Source organism: Delphinus delphis, chromosome 6 (genome assembly GCF_949987515.2).
Source record: "Delphinus delphis chromosome 6, mDelDel1.2, whole genome shotgun sequence".
NCBI classification, from domain to species: Eukaryota; Metazoa; Chordata; class Mammalia; order Artiodactyla; family Delphinidae; genus Delphinus; species Delphinus delphis.
Window position 1 is genome coordinate 68,891,543 of NC_082688.1, and position 23,493 is coordinate 68,915,035.

At 39.5% G+C, this 23,493-nt stretch overlaps 1 protein-coding gene across 1 annotated transcript; it reads left to right on the top strand.

Moving 5' to 3' along the window:
• The first annotated feature begins 16,670 nt into the window (after positions 1 to 16,670).
• LOC132426670 (small ribosomal subunit protein eS7-like) lies at positions 16,671 to 17,258 on the top strand. Its single transcript, XM_060013470.1, has one exon. It carries the CDS (start codon positions 16,671 to 16,673, stop codon positions 17,247 to 17,249), a length of 579 nt encoding a protein of 192 aa, XP_059869453.1. The 3' UTR covers positions 17,250 to 17,258.
• The last annotated feature ends 6,235 nt before the right edge of the window (positions 17,259 to 23,493 follow it).

Genomic DNA, 23,493 nt, shown 5'->3' on the forward strand with positions numbered 1-23,493 from the left:
GAATGAAGGAGTCCTAAAGCCAAAATATTTGAAAACTGTGGACTTATTTCATTGTATTTTACTCTGTCTCCCTCACTATACTGAACTCCTGAAGGCTGAACACTATATCCTGTTTGAGTCTGTAACTATCCTTAGTGCCTGATACTTAGTAGATACTAAGTAAATATTCACTACAGGAATGAATGAGTAAATTATTCAACTTCAGTGTCTGAAATTTTCCTGCATTCTGTAATGCTGTCCTTGGTCTCACTGGCCAAGTAAAACTCCAGCAGTCACAATGACCAGGTTGTGGAGCAAAACATAAAGGAAAGATCACACATTCTTTCATATGCCCTCTAAGATCCTCCATGGCTTCCCCTCTAACCTCATTTCCACCACTCCCTGCCTAATGCTTCATGTTTCAGCAATCAAGCTGCTACTAATCATACTCTTTTTTGCTGTTGTCGTTCAGCTCTCTCTCTCTCTCTCTCTCTTTTTTTTTAAATATATATATTGAGGTATAGCCGATTAACAGTGTTGTGATAGTTTCAGGTGCACAGAAAAGCGACTCAGCCATACATATACATGTATCCATTCTCCCCCAAACACCCCTCCCATCCAGGTTGCCACATAACATTGAGCAGAGTTCCCTGTGCTATATACAGTAGGTCCTTGTTGGTTATCCATCTTAAATATAGCAGTGTGTACATGTCAATCCCAAACTCCCTAACTATCCCTTCCCCCCTGGTAACCATAAGTTCGTTCTCTAAGTCTGTGGTCTGTTTCTGTTTTGTAAATGAGTTCATTTGTATTTCTTTTTAGATTCCACGTATAAGGGATATCATACGATATTCCTCTTTCTCTGACTTAATTCACTCAGTTTGACAATCTCTAGGTCCATCCATGTTGCTGCAAATGGCATTATTTCATTCTTTTTTATGGCCGAGTAATATTCCATTGTGTATATGTACCACATCTTCTTTATCCATTCATCTGTCGATAGACACTTAGGTTGCTTCCAAGTCTTGCCTATTGTAAACAGTGTTGCAATGAACATTGGGGTGCATGTGTCTTTTCAGACCATGTTTTTCTCCAGATATATGCCCAGGAGTGGGATTGCAGGGTCACATGGTAGCTCTATTTGTAGTTTTTTAAGGAACCTCCATACTGTTCTCCATAGTGGCTGTACCAATTTTCATTCCCACCAACAGTGTAGGAGAGTTCCCTTCTCTCCACACCCTCTCCAGCATTTATTATTTGTGGATTTTTTTGATGACAGCCATTTTGACTGGTGTGAGGTGATATCTCATTGTAGTTTTGATTTGCATTTCTCTAATAATTAGTGATGTTGAACATCTTTTCATGTGCCCCTTGGCCATCTTCTTTGGAGAAATGTCTATTTAGGTCTTCTGCCCATTTTTTGATTGGTTGTTTGTTTCTTTGATATTGAGCTGCATGAGGTGTTTGTATATTTTGGATTAATCCTTTGTCAGTTGCTTCATTTGCAAATATTTTCTCCCATTCTGAGGGTTGTCTTTTCATCGTCTTTGTGGTTTCCTTTGCTGTGCAAAAGCTTTTACACACATTCTTATATCCTCAATGCCATACATAGAGTCTGATACTTAATGGGTGCTTAATAAGAATTACACTGAACTGAAATACTTCCTCTCCATGATGTTAAAGCTTAGGTATAAGTCATGCAAGCCCCAGTCAACTTCACTTACTTTTATTGAGCACTTACATGTGTCAGCCACTATGGTAGGCATTGGGGATTGCAAATATTTATATCAGAGAGCTTACAGTCCAATGGAAGAGAGTCTTTAAATGGCAGAATATAATAAGCAAGCTATATACATGTGTTTCTGTAGAGCCCAGGAGAAGCATATTTCTCCAACAGATATTTAGAACGCCTTCCATGTGGCAAGACACTTGTGCAAGACACTCATGGAAGCATGTGCCCTCAGTGAACTTAAAGTCTTCCCTCAGTAAAGGAGACAGGCATTAAACAAATGTCATACAAATGAGGTATGTAATTACAAACGGTGAGCAGGACCGGGAAGGAAAAATCATAAGAAGATACTATTATCAAGGGTCTAATTTAGATTGGGGAGGGAAAAGGGATCAGAATGGGTGTTTCTGAGAATGTGCCATGAATATGCAGGAGTGTAGGTGTTAACCACCGGAGAAGCGGAATACTGAGGAAAGCATCAGTATTCCGCTGATCAGTATTCCCCCCGAATGGGGGGGGCCATTCGGCAGGGGTGGAAGGCTTGCCATGAAAGTTGCCAGGCTTGCCAGGCTGGAAAGGTAGAGTGAGGGCTGGAGGAAGGGGAGAAAGACTAACACAGCACAGCACAGACGCTTGAAGAGGCCCAGAGCTAAGTCTGGATACTTCACTTTCCTCTTGTGATACGCAGAGCTGTGATTCTGGGTGGTCTGTATTCATCTCACATAAGCCCTCACAAGATAAATGGAGCCTGTTTCCTCAAGTGACTACTGCTAAGAGAAAAGTTTTCTTCAGATGTATGTTTCCATCAGCACTTTCCCCATAGGGCATCTAAAAACTTGATTTATCATAAATGTTTCACCCAGAATACATATACAGTAACACAAATGTGGCATATTTAAATGCACTCCTCAGAGAAATTTGCTGGCAGTGATCACATACCATAAATAAAGGAAAAAATAGCCCAGCTATGGTTGTTTCCAGAAGGAGTAGATAGACCCCTACTCAGGCTACTGCCCAGAAGCTGAAACATAAGAGATTCATGGCAATGTTATGGGAACACCCATCCTGGGCCTGGGACCAACTCTTACTTAAGGGTTGGCCCCTCAAATGGGAGGAATACTAGCAAAGCTGCACGGATTACTTCAGTTGGTTTGCTAGAAATGAGGAGGGAGAAAACGGGGCTGGCCATTTCAACAACCTAGGTCCTGTTGAGTAATTAAGGTATACTGACTGAGGGCAAACCCCAGCTTAACCATGAACTAGCTCTGTGACCTTGGTCGTTTAATCTATCCGTCACTCATATCCTCCTCTGTAAAATGAACTAATACGTGTTATGGGCATTAAATGAGATAATGTAAGTCAGTGCTTAGCAAAGCATTCACTACATGTCAAGTCTCAGCGTGCTGGGCCTCAAGACCAGCTTAACTGCCTGTTTTACCCCCATGAGTAACCACTCATTTGGCATCTGAAGGACACAGTTATTGTAATGAATCAGTCTGTTTTTAGTCTTCGTGCAGATAACACTCATTTCATGGAATCCTAGCCAAGCAGCCATACAAGATTTTCCCCCTTCCTTACTGCTGTAACCTCTATACCCTGTAAAAATATTCTAAGAAAGCCTTCTCTATTAAAATCTGAAACATGGTTCTAAAAGAGCCCTCTCTTCACAGAATTTGCCAACTGCTTCCTTTACGGCTCTGAACAGACACTGCAGCTTTGAGAAGAGCAGCCCCTCTCCTGTCACTCACCCACACCCCCGGGGGCGGGGGGCACCCGAATCCCCACTCTGAGCAGAGCACTTTCACAAGCCCTCATTTTACACCCACCAACACCCTGAGCCTGCCACACTCCCCCAAGACTGGGCAAAGCATGAAGTAATCACAGACTTTGGTATTTTTCCAACCACAAGCCCCCTCAAGGTCCAATGCATCCGAGAGAGAAAAGTGACTCTCTCTTACCTAACCCACAGTGGAACAAGGATCAATAGAAACCACATCAAGATTGTGCTTGGAAAGTAGTTAGCAAGACTTCCAAAAGTGTACATTTGGCTTAAGCATGCCTGAAATATGAAATAACTAGAATAACACCCCTCCTTTGACCTTTGCATAGGGCCTTTCACAGGAATATCTCAGGACCTCAAATGAAAGAAAGTACTTAGAACCTTGAAACACTTTTTAAAACCTGCAGACAGCTTAATGTGAGGGGTCTTGTGAACAGTTCGTTGTCAGGAGTTTCTAGCAAGTGTTATTTCTTCCTGAATTCCAAGAACCAAGTGCTCTGAAGTTTACATTCACGCAGGATGAACAAGCCCACCACAGCATTAAAAAGGATAAAATACCTGATGTGGTTTTCTTTGAGGGACAGGTTTAACACCCGTACACACACGCCCAGACCCAGTGCCTGGCAAGATGGCAGAGAGGCAGATGGCCTCCCATAGTTAGGGCCACACTAACATCACATACACAGTTTAAAGCAAGTGCTGGCAACTGGAAAAGTAATTTATGACAGTAAACAAATGGCTCTTAAAAAAAAAATCTGTAGGGTGATAGAAAGCAGTGACAAAAGACAAACATTTGGCTAAACAGCGTTCAAAGAAGAAAAAATGGACAGGATCATCATGTAGAATGTTCTCGTGCATGTGAAGAGTGCCAAGTGATAGGGCTTATAAGTAATGAGAGGGGGAGAGAAATCTGAAATAAGATTGTCATTGCAGCCACACTGCCATCGCCAGACTTTTCTGTTCTACCTCAGTCCAAACAGTCAATGTAAATCCTTCAGTTCTAGAATGTGTCCTGGAATAGGCAGAACTTTAGGTTTTATGAGGAGAAACTTGACTTCGGCTTTAAGAAGAAGAAAAAAATCATTGTATTATGGCCACTAGACATACATCTGATTCTAGGACCTCCCTCAAAAACAGCTGCTGGTGCTCAAGGTAAGAAAACAATGTACAAAGTTTTAACAAGCATTTGCTATCCTGATTGGTATGGACACTTAACTTTTCAATCTTTAAAAAAAAGCCCTCTAGGGGCTTCCCTGGTGGTGCAGTGGTTGGGACATGGGTTCGTGCCCCGGTCTGGGAGGATCCCACATGCCGCCGAGCGGCTGGGCCCATGAGCCATGGCCGCTGAGCCTGCACGTCCAGAGCCTGTGCTCCGCAACAGGAGAGGCCACAACAGTGAGAGGCTCGCGTACTGCAAAAAAAAAAAAAAAAAAAAAAAAAAACCCTCTTATTTTTATGATTGTAAAATAATACATGCTAATTGCACAGCTAAGAAACTCGTAGTGAACATTAAAGCCAGTTACACATGGATGTCAATCTAAAGAATTGTACTAAGTATGGTTGCAAAAGCAAATGTGTCCATAGATTGTTCTTAAAATATTAGATATAAAATGTAAAAAATAATAATTATAGCAATAATTGAATAAAAATAATTTAGTGCTAACCCCCAAATTATGTTTTCAAAAATTGGGAAATAAGGGGCTTCCCTGGTGGCGCAGTGGTTGAGAGTCCGCCTGCCGATGCAGGGGACACGGGTTCGTGCCCTGATCTGGGAGGATCCCACATGCCGCGGAGCGGCTGGGCCCGTGAGCCATGGCCGCTGAGCCTGCGCGTCCGGAGCCTGTGCTCCGCAATGGGAGAGGCCACAACAGTGAGAGGCCCACATACCGCAAAAAAAAAAAAAAAAAAAAAAAAAAAATTGGGAAATAAGAAGCTGGAAGAAAGCATGAAAAAATATAAGAATATTAAATTCTTTGTCTAAAATACAGGGTTTTAAAGATTCATGTTTATTTTTGACTTTAATAATTAAAGAGATGTTGGTCAATGGACAATTTTTTAACTTAAAAAGAAATAGAATTAAACTGGAAAATGAACCTTCCAAGCACTGTAGAAAATAAAAGGAAATTATAGTCTACATGGGGGAAAACAATAAAGAGGCCTAGAGAGAATAATTAAAATAGATATTAGAAGTAAAATCACAATAGTTACATCGATAAATGGGTTGAACTCCCTATTAAAATACAAAGAATTTCAAAGTAAATGTTTAAAACTCAATGATAGTTTATTAAAAGTGAAAATTTATTAAAGTTTACTAAAACATAAAGCCAAAAAGATAAAAAGATATTAAATGTATTCCCTTTCCCCTTTTCCCACCAAAAATAGGTGTCACAATACTAGTACAACAAAAAGGAAAATTTACCACAATAATCATGAGACACAAATATAACTTGTGATATATATCAACTTATCATGTTGATAAGTGGTTCAATTCATAATGAAGATATGAGTCAACAGATTTTATGTGCCAAAACTCATTGCATCCAAATGTACAAAAGGAAAATGTTTGCAGTAGGAGAAAGTGACAGAAATAAAATAGAACTGATCCATGAAAAGAACGCTCTCAGTTTTAGATAGCTCTATAATGCCAAATATACACAGGACATGGAGGGGCTGAAAAATAACAATTGATGTGAGTGACTTACTAAACATGTATGTACAGATATCCATCTCAAACATTGCAGCCTACAGACAACACGTTTTTTGGCTCCCATGAAATATTAACAAAAACCAGAGTGTGTTGTGTACGTGTATAAAATGTACATAAATACATATATTATAAATATTTACAATTAAATGTTTATATAAAAGATAAACGTTTATAGAGAAGATATAAATGCTTTTAAGAAAAACAGAAATTTTATCAATCTCTTATTAAATTGACCTGTTTAAAAAAAAAAAAAAACCTTCATTTTAAAAGTCAAAATAAATGCCAGCCATTTGGAAGTTTTAAGATGCTCCTTTAAGTAACTCTTTATTAAAAGAAAAAATAAAAACTGGAGTTACAAATGATTTATAAAGTAATTAAATAACCATCATAACCTTTAGGATGAAGCCAAGTTTATATCAGATAAAAATTCATTCTTAAATGTTTTAAGTATTAAGAAGGACGAAATGTAATAAGCTAAGCATTAAATTTAAGATAGAAAACAAAAAATTTGTAAGAAAAATTGGTAGAAGGTATTGAGGAGGATAACATAAATAATTGACTTAAAAGTCAAAAAATCAATAAATACATTCAAGCATAAAAAAGACTTTTAAAAGTTAACATAATTTACCAACCACCTCTCCTTAAATCTAAAGAAGAGAAAAAATAGGAAGAAAAAGGTGTGGGTAACCATAGACATGAAGATTTTTTTAATTATTAGATCATACTCAACATAATTTTATGCTAATATAATGATGAAGTGGACAATATTTGCAAGAAATAGATATTACCAAAATTGGCTCAGGAACTTAAAAACTTGTATAAACTAGTAATCCAACTAAAAAATTAGAAAAAGTTGTGAAACATTATTAATAATATTTTTGAGTGCCTACTATGTGCTCTGCCTTGGATCAGGTACTTTATTCATTACCCCGATATAACAACCCTATAAAGTAGGTATTATTATGTACATTGCTCTGTTTCCATATCACCCTGTATTTCTCTTATCAAAAAACTCATTACATTCTGTTGTTGTCATCTGTCTTCCCTACTAAACTCTAAACTCCACCAGGCTAAGTGTCCTCCATGAGCACCTCCTGTATTCCCAGCACCTACATTCACATAAAGCCTGTCACATAAGGGTAACTCAACAAACTATTGAGAGAATGAGAACACTGGGAACTCCCATAATACAGTATAGTTAGTATAGTATAGTATAGTATAGTATGGAAAAATTACAGTACAGTCTCACTTATGTATATGGATATGAAAGTCCTACCCAACATATATGTGTGTATGTGTTTAACTATAACGTAATAGTTGCATTCCTAAGAAACCTCATATTATTGAGAACTATGTTATTAAAAAATTCTTTCAATGAGATGAAGGAGAAGACACAATAACAAAGTTACTTTCCTGCAGGAAGTGGAATAATTTTTAATAGAAAAAAATGTGTAGCTGTAGCAAACCTACACTGAGCATATCTACCCTTTGATTATGGTATGTGCAGAAATGAAGCCTTTTCGTGTATCTTCCGGTACTGTCATTAGCCCAGGTCTTCTTATATTGCTTACCCATGTTATCACCTTTATCAAACCACTTTTCCTTTTTTCTTGTACTATTTCCATCAGTAGGCTGATGACTTCAGCTATCACCCTTGCAGTGCTAGGCTACTGCTTTTGTCTGTGACCGTCTTCTGTCCCTGAGGTAAAGGGTCCGTGACCCATGCTGGTCCCCTGAGGCTGCCTCAGCCACAGTGAAACAACCCAAGAAATGAACACTAATCTGAAATAGGTGGGCCTTTAACCCTAGAGAGAAAGCATGCCATTTCCTCACATTTATTCCTGGCCCTAAAGTCTTACTGTTCAGCCATTACTTCAAGTCTGTGATGTTCCCAATATCCTCCCAATAAATCCTTTTGTTGTGTTGGTTGTAGTTCAAGTTAGCCCGAGTCCATTTCTTTTACTTACAAGGGAGAAAAAAACCTTAATTGATAGACCCATTTTTTAATGATAAATCCTAAAAACATTCAAACAAAACAAGAGTTTTTGGTTTTGTTTTTTTCTATTTACCATTGCAGTGTTAGTACCTGATATCAATGGTGCCTTGGGCAGTTAGTCTAATGCAAAATGTCTTTCCTAAATGATGCATCATATTGTATCCGGTTTGCCTCAGGAAAACATGTGCTGTGACAGAAACACGGGCACTAGAAGAACAGGATGACCTGTCAGAGATTAACCTTGATTTTGTTTTCATTCTGTCTCCTCTCCCAACGAAGAAATAGAACAGCCTTAGTCTTCCTTGGAAAACGAATTTCTTCTAAGGCAAGAGGTAGGGAGGGGCCTGGTGTCTGGGAATAAGCATATTTAAGAGATTTGAGTTATACAAATCTTGGCCTCTACAGGTAATAAAGCTCTACGGTGTTTATCAGAGAAGGGAGAATTACCAAGTGTTTCTGTTAAAGTGTTAAAAAAGAAACATTTGTTTTTGATATTATGGCATACACAGACCATGATGATATGTGAATTGCATATTGGGGTAAACAAAGAGGTTGGTCACCCTCTTTGAGGTCGGTTGTGGGGTTCCCAAAAGACAATCCAGGTAACAACCCTTGGTTCTGACCCTCTTTCATTGTCTCCCCTGGGGCACTGATTCCATCTATGCCTCATCTGTAGTAGGTTCAATGAACAGGTACCATTTCTTCTGCAGCAACACCATCAAACGGAAAGCTGGCTCAATTCTTGAACAAAGGCTTCTCACTGGTCACTTGTAAATATTACATATTCCATTTGTAATAATGCTTCTGAGCAAGTATATAAAGATCTTGGCCTCAACTGAGAATAATTGTTAATAGTGATCATTGGCTGTTTTCATCTGTTTTTAAGGAAGAGAGGGAGGCGAAATAATTAAATGTGTTTTGAGCCCCTGAGGCCTCAGGCACATGATGGAATTCAGACCAGGTTATCTTGAAAGACTCTTAAAAGCTGGCTAAGACTAAAAGAAGTCTGTACGTATGCTTACCAGAAGATAGACCCAAACTGAAACAACCCAATGTTCATCACCAACAGAATGAATAAATATATTCATACAGTGGAATACTATACAACGATGAGAAGATGAAAATGTATTACCATGCAACAACATACCTGCAACTCACAAACATAATGTTGAGCAAAAGAAGCCAGATGTAAAAATTACCAACTATATATAAAGTTCAAGATCAGGCAGAACTGATCTCTGCTCTTAGTGGGTGAGTAGTGATCAGAAGAAGGTTATCATAGCAGGTGGGGGGAAGGCACTTCTAGAGTTCTGGTGGTGTTCAACAGCTTAATCTGGGTACTGGTTAAACAGGTGTGTTCAGTTTATATAATTCATCAAGCTGTAAATCTATTATTTGTGCTCCTCTCTGTATGTGTGTACTATTTGATATAAAAATTTTAATTGATACTATTTAGAAAGAAGAACAAGCAGAGAGTGGGAGTTTCTTCTAGGCCTGTGGGTCCTTTTTTAATTTATGGCGCACAGAGACCATGATAATATTTGATGCAGATTGGAGTAAAAAGAGAGATTGGTTAAAAACTGAAGAATTGGCCCAGGGGCTCCAGCTGCCCTGGGGGCTGAGAGGATCAATTTTTCAGAACCTTTCCTTGTCTTCATTAGCAGGGAATCTATGACTTTCCCTTCTAGCCAGAGGGATCTGAGTGCACAGCCAGGAAGGACTGGAAGAGCATGGTGTCAGACACGTAGACCCTAAGAATTGCATCCTCCCTTTGTATCCATTGACCTCTCTAGCCGTGGCTTCCAAATTCAATTAGCCAGGTTTGACCATTGCACGAACATTAGAGACCCCATTTGTCTTAACAGTGCTACCCAGGTCTCTCACCCTGCTACTGCTTTCCAGATTTCTTTCTCCAAGAGAGTATCTGTTTCAAATTATTGTTCCCCAGATGTTTTGGGTTCTCTTTCTCCAATCTGAATCATATCTGGCTATTTCCTGCCTATATTCCTGATCTCAGTCTGCTTTTGTATTTCTTTTCTATCTTCACTGGAACTTTCAACACCTCCCATTTTGCATCCTTTATGCATTTTGTTAAATCAATTATATCCATTTTTCAACAATCTCAAAGAAAACAGTTAGCTTGCAATCAGAGGCCCCAGATTTATTTCCTACGATGATGCTATGTGGCTTTAAGCAAGCAATTTGCCTTCTCTGGGTATGATCTGTGGATCGAGGAAACCATTTTCTTGGCTCTCTATCAGAGAAGTATCTGTGGCAAGGAGATTCCCATAATGGTGAGCCTTGAGCTTTCAAAAGATATTCAGGGGAAAATCAATTTTAAACAAGGAAGTCACCGCAGGCTACCATCATTAGAACCTAAATTTCCAAATCCATCCACTCAGATACTCCTGTTCGTTGTCACATCAAAAGCTCCATGAATTCTGCCTCTCACGTTTGTCCACTCAGTCATTGGTATCTCCCATTTGACTCCTGGTGATGGAACGCTTTCCATGTCACTGATCTAACATTAGACTTCGATATTCTGCTCTACACCCGCCTGGATTTCAAATTCCCCATCCAGCTGTTCTGACCCCATTAAAAAGTTGCTTTACCACCACAACACACACACACACACACACGCATGCACACACACACACACACACACACACACACACACACACACACTCAAGCTTGTGCTGGGAGCATTGAAAACCACTCCAGAAGAATGTCCTCAAACCAGGGGTATTTAGACTTAGATTTTATGGATCAGTAGAAAAGCAATGTTAACAGGGGTAGTTGTCACAAGATTATTCCCTGGAGTTCTAACGTCCTATAAAGCTCTAGTTCTTATGTTGGATACGGTAAAATAACTGAGTCAAGTTCATACAGGACTGGCTCAAGGAACGGGGGCCATGTCTTTTAATGTTCAGTTGTATTCGTTTTCTATGCTTTATAACAAATTACCACAAATTTAGCAGTTTAAATCAACACACACGTGTATTATTTCACAGTTTCTGTAGGTGAGAAATCCAGGCACAGCTTAACTGTGTTCTCCACCTCAGGGTCTCATCAGGCTGTAATCCAGGTGTCAGCCAGAGCTAAGGTCTAATCAGAGGCTCAACTGGCGAAAGAGCTGCTTCTAAGCTCTCAGGCTGTTGGCAGAATTTATCTCTTTGCAGTTGTAGGGCCGAGGTCCCTATCTTGCTGGCTGTTGGGTAAGGGTTGTTCTCAACTCTGAGAAGCTTCTCAGAGTTCCTTGTCATGTGGCTCTTTTATGGGCCCTATTATAATATGGTAACTTACTTCTTAAAAGCCAACAATGGAGATACTTTTTCTTTTTTCCCCCAGTTGTATTTTATTTTATTAATATATTGGCATATCAACATGTTGTACACCTTAAATTTATACAGTATTATATTGGCATATAATACTGTATAAATTTAAGGTGTACAACATGTTGATTCAATATACTTCTGTATTGCAAGATGATTACCACCATCTCATTAGCTAACACCTCTATCTCATCACATAATTATCATTCCTTTATTGTGGTGAGAACACTTAAGATATACTCTCTTAACAACTTTCAACTATATAACATAGTATTATTAGCTGTAATCATCATACTGTACAATAGGTCCCAGAACTTGTTAATCTTACAACTGGAAAGAGGTATTTTCTTTGCCAAAATAAAAATGTATCATCCTAAGGACCTATTAGGCTTCCTGCATTCTGCTTTCAAAAGCTAGATTACTGACCATATGTCCCCTTTTGACTGAAAACTAGGAAACTCTGAGCCAGATCTGTAGCTCAATCACAGCAGCAGTGTTCGTTTGACCTACACATCTCCTTTCACATTCCAGGGAACCTCTTTACAAAGAAACTGGCATTATCAAAAAATAGACCTCTGGCATCCTCCAGGCCATGGTCTGCTGTTGGCTTTTTCAACATCTGATATTTGAGTTATTGGTTAATGTTCAGTTAACAGTCCCTCCTTGATGCCCTAGAAACCTCAGCCATGCTTCTATTACTTTGACTCCCTGCCTCTATGGATATGTTATTTCTTCTGACTGGTTTACCCTGGTTTGAAAAGCAGTGCTAGGATCTTTTTTTTTTTTGGCTGCTTTGGGTCTTCGTTGCTGTATGCGGGCTTTCTCTAGTTGCAGGGGCTACTCTTCATTGCAGTGTGTGGGCTTCTCACTGTGGTGGCTTCACTTGTGGATTATGGGCTCTAGGTGCGCGAGCTTCAGTAGCTGTGGCACGCGTGCTCAGTAGTTGTGGCTCACGGGCTCTAGAGTGCAGGCTCAGTAGTTGCGGCACACAGGGCCAGTTGCTCCGCGGCATGTGGGATCTTCCCGGACCAGGGATCGAACCCGTGTCCCCTGCATTGGCAGACGAATTCTTAACCACTGTGCCACTGGGGAAGCCCTGGGATCTGTTTTTTATATTTACTTCATTAAGCAGTTGATACATCTTTTGTTACAGGCAACTTTACATTCCTTTTGCAAAACATAAAAATTCAAAAAATAAAACCCAATATTTTAATTCTAGAACTTCACTATGATGCAAGGTTAAAACCTAGAAAAATATTTTGTGAATTTCTAAATATATCTCTCCTATCAATCATTGCCTTCTCAATTAAAAGATATTTCAATATTAATTAGACATTGAAATAAAGCAAGGGACTCAACTTGTCAATCTAGAATTCTCACTTTTTTGAGAATTAGCCCCCAAGTCAGTCCCTTCTTTACTCCTAATGGGGAGATAGAGTCATCACCAAGCCCTTTAGCTGCTCGTAGCCCCTAAATGGCACATGGTGAGAAATGGGTCCCTCCAGAACAGGATAGCAAAAGGAAAGGGTGGGGAGATACAGAGGACCCTAGATCTTGTTAGGCAAATGTGGGATGAATGAGTGACAATAACCCTTACCATTTACAGTTTTAGTGGAGCCAAGGTGACCCAGAATCATTTGGAACTCAAAGAAAATGATTTTGTGTATGAGGGGATCCCAGTGATGAAGTGTTGATGGCTTGATTCACATTAACAAGATGAGAAAGTTAGGGAATTGAGAAAGGAAAAGTGTTAGTGAAAGATATTACCTCTGTTATTGTATATGTGAGGGTGAGGGAGATAGAGGTCTCTATTTTTGAGTTATTCAGTGGGGTTGAGTAGGCCCCAGGACATTCCCATTGGTGGATAATTTCGCAGAGACATCGTTCACTTGTATGGGAAGAGAAAACTGCGTATACTTGCTGGTGAAGTGAACCGAGGGACAGCCTCCTATGAGCAGGTGGATGCCCGCAGTGTGGAGTGGGTTTCCATGTAGATATGGGAAGCACACTGGGAGCCTGAAGCAAGGAGGTCTATTACCTCTGCCAGTGTTGGAGCAGGACACTGAAGTTAAGAGAAAAAAAAGTGAGGCTTTTTGAATAAGTCACCTAGGGCTGGAAGAAACATTGTTTTGTTTTCCTAGAGCCTCTTTGGCATGCTTCCTTGAAGCTAGGCCAGTCTTGGAGATTTTAATAAATTTTCCTGCTTTGGATGGACTTGGGCATTCTAGCCAACACATTGTCTGTGCCAAGCTTCCCCTAACTGGCAAGTAGTATTTATGTTAAGCAATTCTTAATGGTGCCTTCATTGGTAGATTACTAAACATTAGGTAAATCAACAGTAGCTCTTCATCAAGAAGATCAGTGACCCTTGGCACAGGATAATTGCCAAGAACACTTGTATTTCTTGTTCCTGCATCTGTGTGGTCTTTGGATGTTGGCACGCTTGGCAGGGCACATGATGGAATATTGAGTGCACAAGATTTAAAAGGTAGTAGACTTGCTCCTGGATCCAGCTATGCCACGACTAGCTGTGTGATGTTTGGCAACTAAAAACTTCATAATTTCCTCAATCCCAACTGTAAAATGGGAATTAATATAACAGTGATTAAAAGCGATTTATACATCCAGCACTATACTAGACCCTGGTGGGGCCGGGAGGGTAGGAGAGCATGCTTAAAGAATTATGGCTTACTTCCTGGCTTCAAGTGGTCTGTACTCCTTACCTTACAGGGTTGAAAATACTAAATGGGGTGGTGTATATGCTTTGAAAAAGTGTAACGTGCTATATAAACACAATTTATTACTACATTTACTGAAGGTTCCTATAGTTTAAAATAATTTATTTTCCTGACAACATGATGCTTCCATGTATTTCTCAGTAATTCCCCATCCCAAGAAAATGCCTGGCTGTTTAGGTCAGTGACAGCATCCTATAACATCATCACTGGGAGAAATGAAGGTCATTGCTTCCTTCTTTGTCATTCCTTCTTCTTATTCCAACACTGACCACCCTCTGCCCTCCCTTACAAGGGCTTGGTGGAAAAGTAATCCCTTTGTTTCACCACCACCTTTGATGCACCCCCATGCTGACTCCAAACAGCTCATGTTCACTAAAATTGAGCTTTCCTTTTATTCTCACATATTCAATCAGAGCTCCAGATGGGTAAGCAGGAGATCCCAGATGGCCTGACCACTTCCTGGATCATAAAGCTTCTCAGTATATAAAATAGAAATCTCTTTGATGATCCCTGTATTTGTCAGGATTTGTTACACAACACATGTCCCAGGCAAGTCTCCTGTGATTTCCAGCACCTCTGTCATAAGCCCAGAAAGACAGTTGGTTAATTTGTTTGTTTATTTAGCTTTCGCTTGGGCAGTTGGTTACAAAGTTTCCTATTTCTTTTTCTTCTGCCTGCGGCATCATCTCCTAACTTAGAATGCAGTCATGATGCCTTTCCTTTAAAAAGTACATGAATGCTAAGATCCAGGATGGACTGCTAATTCTCTGAAATAATGTCATGTTCTTAATTATTTGAGATATATTTCTCATCATTTATTTGAATTTCTTGGCTCTCATTTACCTAAGTGGAAAACATCTATGTATTTATTGGGGACTTCCCTTGTGGCACAGTGGTTAAGAATCCGCCTGCCAATGCAGGGGACACGGGTTCAAGCCCTGGTCCGGGAAGATCCCACATGTTGTGGAGCAGCTAAGCCCGTGCGCCACAACTACTGAACCTATGTGCTGCAACTACTGAGCCTGCATACTGCAACAACTGAAGCCCTTGTTCCTAGAGCCCATGCTCTGCAACAAGAGAAGCCACTGCAGTGAGAAGCCCGTGCACCACAATGAAGAGTAGCCCCCACTCGCCACAACTAGAGAAAGCCTGTGCGCAGCAACAAAGACCCAACACAGCCAAAAATAAATAATAAAAATTTTTTTTAATATATATGTATTTATTAAACAAATATGTAATGAAATCTTACTATGTGTGACACTGTTCTAGGTGCTGAGTATACAGGGTTAACAAAACAAATCAAAATCCTTATGCTTCTAAGCATCCTTATTCTTATCTCACCAGAACTTATTATATATTAGTGAGAAAGAGAAACAGTGAAAAGAATAAGAATAAGAATGAGAAGGGAGAAGGAGGAGAGGAAGAAGAAAAAGAAGAAGGGACTATGTATGTGTGTGTGTGTATACATATATATTTTTTTTTTTAATTGTGTAAATTCCATGGAGAAAAATGAAAAATGGAGAAGACGAGGACAGTAGGGGAGGAGATGCAATTTAAAATTTTAAGTGCTAAGAATAGACTGGGGGGAAAAAGGGTGAAGCAGAAAGACAATGGTGGCTTAGCATAGGGTGGTGATAGTGAGAGAGGTGAGAAGTGGTCACTTACTGGGTTTATTTTTAAATTAGAGCCAATAGGATTGTTAATAGATTGAATTTAAGAGAAAGAAAAGAAAGTTAACACGAGAGAAGCTAACTTGGGGAAGAAGGTGAAGGTTTCGTTTTGGATGATGAGGGTACCGGAGGTGTTAAAGGTTTGAAGAAAGAGGAGAAGTTATGAAATAGTAATTTAGGAAGAAACAGAATGAAGGAGAAAGAAAGATCTGAAACCATAATAAATAGTAGTTTTCTAAAATTGAAAAAGACATAAGTCCTCAGACTGGAAGTGCAAAGTCTTGAACTGAATATATAAAAATAAATCCACATGTCAACATTAAAATGAAGCTGCAGAACATCAAAGAAAATAAGACTTTTAAAGCTCTCAGATAGCAGACTTTTCCTCAGCTGCAATCAATGCCAAAAAATAACAATAATATCTTCAGGGCTGACAAGAAATAACTGTCAATCTACACTCTTATGCCCGAACAACCTTTCAGTTGTAGAGACAAAAAAGTCATTTCACCACACAAAAACTTGGAGTATTTACCAACTACTGATCCTCACAAAGGGAACTATTAAATGATTTATCTCAAGAAGAAAAAATGAACCCAGAAGGAAGAAATGAAACAGCACACACACACACACAGACACACACAAAAATAAAAATAACTATTTTGAATTTTTTTAAGTACAATAAAAGCTCTAAACACAATAAAAAGATGGAGTGGGGTGCCGCGTCATCAAGGTCCCGGCCATGTTCAGTTCCAGCGTGAAGATCGTGAAGCCCAATGGCGAGGAGCCGGACGAGTTCGAGTCTGGCGTCTCCCAGGCTCTCCCGGAGCTGGAGATGAACTCGGACCTCAAGGCCCAGCTGCGGGAGCTGCACATCACAGCCGCCAAAGAAATTGAAGATGTTGGTTGTCCAAAAGCTATCATAATCTTTGTTTCCGTTCCTCATCTGAAATCCTTCCAGAAAATCCAGGTCTGGCTAGTGTGTGAGTTGGAGAAGTTCAGCGAGAAGCACGTTGTCTTTATCGTTCAGAGAATTCTGCCTAAGCCAACTCGAAAAAGCCGTACAAAAAATAAGCAAAAACGTCCCAGGAGCCGCACTCTGACAGCCGTGCATGATGCCATCCTGGAGGACTTGGTTTTCCGAAGTGAGATCGTGGGCAAGAGAATCCGCGTGAAGCTGGATGGCAGCCGACTCATAAAGGTTCGTTTGAATAAAGCACAGCAGAACAATGTGGAACACAAGGCTGAAACGTTTTCTGGTGTCTATAACAAGCTCATGGGCAAGGATGTTAATTTTGAGTTCCCAGAGTTTCAGCTGTAAACAAAGATGACTAAAATATTATTCACAGACACACACAAAAAAGATGGAGTGGGGGCATTGTTCCTTGGTAGTAAAAGCGGAAAGTAATGTTCGCCAGAAAGATAGAAATATTACATAGCTAAATGTTGTTAGAAAAATGTATGGTTAAATATTTTGGTAAACATTTAAGAGTAATAACTAAAATGGTAGGAAAACAATCTAGTTTATAAAACAGCATAAGGGAGGAAAAATTGTAGTTCTCTTGTTAGTCCACTAGATGAAAGGAAGTAAAAGAAAATAAGCAAGAATAAAAAAAGGCAATCAGGAAACCTAAAATAAAAGGGTAGAAGTAAACCCAAATATGTCAGAAAACTCAGTCAATGTAAGTATTTGACCTTGCCTAATAAAAAATTAAGCTTGGTTTTGTGAGTCTTTTGCAGGCAATTTAAAAGTAGATTGTGTTTTTATAGCACATCTGGTAATCTCTGCTTCAGAGAATAAAAGAAGTAATATTTCCAACTCATTTTGTAAGGTTAGTCTAACACTAATATTAAAGCCAGACAAGGATTGTAAAAGAAAAGCATATATTTGCAGAGAGATACAAAGTCCTAAATAAAACATCAGCAAATCATTTGTCAGTGTATAAAAACCAAAGAGTTTATAAGAAAATCTATGTCATACACTTTAAATACAGATTAAAGGAGATAAGTATATACTTAATAGATGCAGAAAAGTCATTTTATAAAATGTAATATTCATCAAGATTTTAAAAAATCTCTGCAAACCAGGATTATAAGGGAACTTCCTTAACACCATATACCTATAGCAAGCACTATCTTAATAAAACATTTCACCTACATGACTGCTTCACTTCAATATTGTGATAAAAGTCCTAACTGATGAAATAAGAAAAGAAAGGAAAGCATAAAACTTGGGAAGGAAACCTGAAACCTCTTCTTATTTGTAGATGATGTGATTGCCTAAAGAAAATAAGAGTCTATACAAAGTTAGAATCAATAAGAGAGCTCAGGAAGAGTTTATACAAACATCAGTTATGTCCCTATGGACTAGCAATAACCACAAAGAAAATGTAATAGAAAAAAATATACCCCTCAAAATATCAATAAAGTGTGTTTTTTTTAAATCTAGGGATAAATCTAAGAAAAGATATGCTATAATTTTATGGGGAAGACTTAAAAATAGCATTGAAGGATCTGAATAAATGTTGTGATATACCATGTTCATTGATGGAAAGATTCAATAACATAAAGTCTTCTCAAATTAATATATCAATTTGATTCCAATAAAAATGCAACAGAAATTTCTATGAAACTTAAAAAGCTGATCCTAAAATTTATATGGAAGAAAAAAAGGACAAAAAACACCCAGAAAATTTTGAAGAACAAAATGGGTAGTTTGGCCCTATCAAATATCATGAGTTATCATAAAGCTATAAAAAGTAAGAGATCATGATCTTGGTGCAGGTGAATAGACAAATAGATATATGGGATCGGATAGCAAGACTTATAAACAGACTTATGTATATGGGGAAAATGGACACATTACAAATTAGTGGGGATAAGATGGATTTTTCAATAAATGGTGTTGTAATAATTGGCTATGTAGAAAATAAAACAAAATTACATCCCTAATCTACATCCTAAAAAAAAAAATTCATGGATGAATAAAGATCTAAGTGTGAAAAATAAAAGTTTAAATTATTTAGAAGAAAATAAAGTAGAATATCTTTATATCTCCAAGCTAGAGAAAAATTTCATAATTGTACCCCCAAAAAAGCACAAAACCTGAAGGAAAATATAAATTTGACTTTATAAAAACTTAAAACTTCTGCACATCAAGAGATACATAAAGTAAAAAGTCAAACACGGGGAGAAGGTATTTTCAACACATTAACCAAAAACAAACAAAAACCAAAACACAAAAAACTTATATATTTTTTTTTCCCCAAAATACATAAAGAACTCCTATTACTGAACCAAACTACAATCCGCTCGCCTGCGCAGTAAGGCCAATCTACTGACCCCAGGTTTTGGTGAAGGAAAGTGCAGGTTTATTGCAAGGCCAAGCAAGGAATATGGCTAATGCTCAAAAGGCCTGAACTCCTGGATGGCTTTCAGGGAAAGGTTTTTAGAGACAGGGTGAGGGAGAGGGTTGCGGGCTACGCGATCACCTTGTGCACATTATTCTGCTTGCTGGATGGTAAGGTAATCGCGAGTCAACATCATCAACCTGGTTCCACCTGGTCTGGGGTCTACGTGCTTGTGGGCAGCATGCAGTTAACTTCTTCCACCTGGTGAGGGTTTCAGTATCTGCAAAATAGCTCAAGGATATGGCTCAGAATATTATCTCTAACCCTTGAGGAGGAACTAAATGTCCTTGGCTTTAATGCTAAACTACTATTATTTTGTCTTGCTTAACCGTTTTCCTTTGTTTTGCGTATTTTCTCACTGCTCTGATTAAATCTGTTCTTTGGAACTCAGGGAGGACCTAGGAAGCTAATGTTTTTCTGCAAACAAGAGGCAGAGGGAGGACGTGGGGACGGGGGTGGGGGGAGTGGGGGGGTGGGGGGGTGGGGGGTGGGGTATGTTTGTCCTGGGAAGCCCTCACAGGGCCCTGCTCAGTTATACTTCTAGAAATCACCAACAAGAACAAAAGGCAATGAATATGAATGGTCAAGTTACAAAAGGGAAAACTTATTGATTCACAAACGCAAGGAGTTGCTCAATTTGAGTAATCAGAGAAATTCAGTTTACAACAATAATGATATATCCATTTCACAGCCATAAATTTTGTAAAAAATCAAAGTCTGAAAGCAATGACAAGTACCACCATACACAGATGTGATAAAACCAGAACTCTCAGACTACTGGCAGAAAAATAAATCAATTAAACTGCTTTGTAGAGCCAGGTGGTAGTATCTTCTAATGTAGATGTTCATACACCCACAATTCCCCTTCTAGGCATATCCCAGGACAGTGTTTTTAAAACTTGAGGTTGTGATCCATTAACAGGTAATGAAATCAATTTTAGTGAACAGTGAACTGAAGGAAGGGGGAGGGGGAAGAGATGAGAGGGAAGGTTAGATTTAGATCTTTACTAACTATAGATCTTTACTCATCCATGAATCTGTGTGCGTGGGTGTGTGTGTGTGTAGATGAGGGATATAATTTTGCTTTATTTTCTACATAAATAGCCAATTATTCCAGCACCATTTATTGAATAATCTATCCTATCCCCGCTAACTCGCTAAATTAATGAAATCAATTTAGTGGGCAATGAACAGAAGGAAGGGGAGGGGGGAGGGGAGGGAGAAAAACATCAGGACGTATCACACGTTGGAAGGTGCAGTCAGTGCTAGCGGTGCCCTGCCCAGATCTCCTTTACTGGGCGAGCGCACTCACCCCCACCTGGTCTATTAGCTGCTAACTGCTCACAGCTGCACTCTTTCCCAAAGCGGAGCCTCTTTAACTGGAAATGCCTGGGCGGTTGCACCGTCCCCACCCCACCCCCATCCCCTTGACACCGTGCAACCCCTCCACCGTGGCCCGCAGCCAATGGCTGATAAATGAGGGGTATAAAGGCCAGACCCAACCCCTGCCTCAGTGAGGTAACTTCCTGCGGAGCTCGGAACTTCCTGCGGGGTCGCGCTGAAGTTAATCTTCAGCAGAAGGCAAGTCTTTGCTAAGCTTCTTCCTTTCCTCACTTCTCTCACTTTCTCCCACTAGCAATTCTGTCTCAAGCTCTGCTGTTAGGGAAACTGCCCTAAGATGGAGGGGTAAATACTTTCAAGGGTGTGTGTAGGGGAGGTAGATTATAATGTAAAATAGGGTTTTAAAAGTTTGAGGGCTGGGCTTCCCTGGTGGTGCAGTGGTTAAGCATCCGCCTGCTAGTGCAGCGGACACGGGTTCGAGCCCTGGTCCGGGAAGATCCCACATGCCGCGAAGCCACTAAGCCCGTTAGCCACAACTACTGAGCCTGAGCTCTACACGGATAAAACGTGCATAAGAATAACCCTCGCTTGTACTCACCGTGAGCAAGGAAGGAGGGAATGAAAGTTAAGAGTGGTAGGCAGGAATTTTCACTTATATCTGAAATATTTTCTTTACAAAGCCTGAGGAAACTTGGGAAATTTTAGCCTTTATACGAAATGGGGGGGTACACTGGGTGTTTCTCATCTTTTCTGTACTTATCCGTTTATTTGAAATATTTCATGAAAAAAAGAGGGGCCCTAAAGCCTCACTCAAACCCACCCCGCTCACCTGCCCTGATACACCCCTATGGATACCTATGTATGAGGAAGCAATGCGTTTCCCCCCTTTGATAACAAATCATGTAAGTTAGGTTTCTCTTGTTCTTTATTCTAAGGACACTCACAGGAGAAGTAGGTTATCTGGAGGCTCAGTAATAATAAACTCCTGGTCTTTATGGTCAGCTTGTGCTCTCAGTTGCCATGGTGCTGAGGTTATTGTTTAATTGTAGTTCTTGCTTACTCTCCCAAGTCCCTCATAAAGTGAGAAAAATAATATGTACATACATACGAAGGAGGGAAGGAGAAATGGAAGGAAGAAAGAACAAAAGGAAAGTGAGAGAGAAGAAAAAGAGAAACTGGGAATCCCACAGTTTGATCTGTGAAAACGCCATAGTTTAACATGGGGATGGCTCTTCCCTTGCAAATACTAAGGATGAATCAGAACCACTTGGGAGAAAGCCCCTGCAGTCTATTATATTTTCACTGCAGGTGGTTTCCTTTTCTTCGATTTGCTTTTTGAATGCATAAGGAAATTCAGGAAAAGCTGACTTTCCCTTCATTGCCAATTGTAGCTTCACATGCCGTAGTTCCCCAAGTAGAGGCTTCCCATTTTTCTGTTAAAAGCTCCCAATATTGCATATTTTCTTCCAACTCATTCTGGAGTCAGGTGAAGCATATGGGAAATTTGCAGGACATGGAGTCCATCATCCAGGCATCAATCTGGAATGATTTGTGGCCATGTACATATAAAGAGACCATAGTTGTCCGCTAACTGCATACATATGGCATCCGGGAACGTAAACTCACAGCCTTTGCCTTCAAAACCACATGCTACCCAGGGAGGTAAAACTGTAGTTCACAACATGTGGGTTGTGACCCAGAGTAGTCTGCCAACATTTAGCAGGTGGGCAGCTAGAGATGAATTGTGTGCCTACTGCAATTTCCTTTCTTTGAGGCTCCCTTGGGTGTATGCATGCATATACTCTCTAGGCCATAACGTATACCTGGTGTGGAGCTGGAGCAATACTGATGGAAGACTTGGACCAATACACATACATAGTCTTGTTTCGTCATCTTGTGGGCACATTCTTCCATCTGTCTTTATTTTAAATACGTTACAGATACATGTTTATATATTTCATGGACCTATGCAATTTTTGTAATCTCTATCAACCATGTGTGTGTCTTACAGCCCCTATGGGGAAACCTGACCATTCGCAAATAGGTATTTCTAGCCAGGGAGGTGGGCTCTAACATCAGGGAAATGATTTAAGACTAGAGTATTTATTCTCATGTAACAGAAGGGGTCGGGGGGACCTAATAGTAAGGACCTACTTGAATAGCTGTCTTCCTTGTCCTTGTATCAAAGCAAAATTCCCAAATCTTTTCTAATAGATGGCTTATATTATTCATTCTGTAAATCCAACATCTGCAGTAACTTCATCTTAGAATTCTGATAAAGCAAGTCCCTTTTAGACTACTGAACTCTAGTTGGTCCAGAATGGGCTTGAAGTGTTGCCTCTCTGCAAATGGTCAAATTTTGATATATGCTATGACACACTCAATTGCTTTAAAATATAAATATGCTATGTTGACTCTGCTGCTGGGTTCAATTAAATATTTTAACTACCCTTTGCCAATGAAAATCTTTGGTTTGTTTATGGTTTCTTTGGTATGTGATGGTGTGTAACCTCACTTTTCTTCAGGCTTGTGATGCTGTACTAACCTGGCAAAGTGGTCCATACCTATTGGCATCATCTTTCTGGTGTTTTAATAACCATTCAGCCACAAGAATATTTAATGACAGCTCAACCACTTGAGTTGAAGGTCTCATGGAGAACTAAAGTATAATCTTAAGCAAACTTACACATTCCAGAGGAAAACCCTGAACACAATGAATTGAAGATGACTGCTGCAGAAGCAGCTATGTTTCTGTAATGCACTATAACAAAAATAGTGTCTCCTCTGCCCTTCCATACACACCTATCAGCGTGG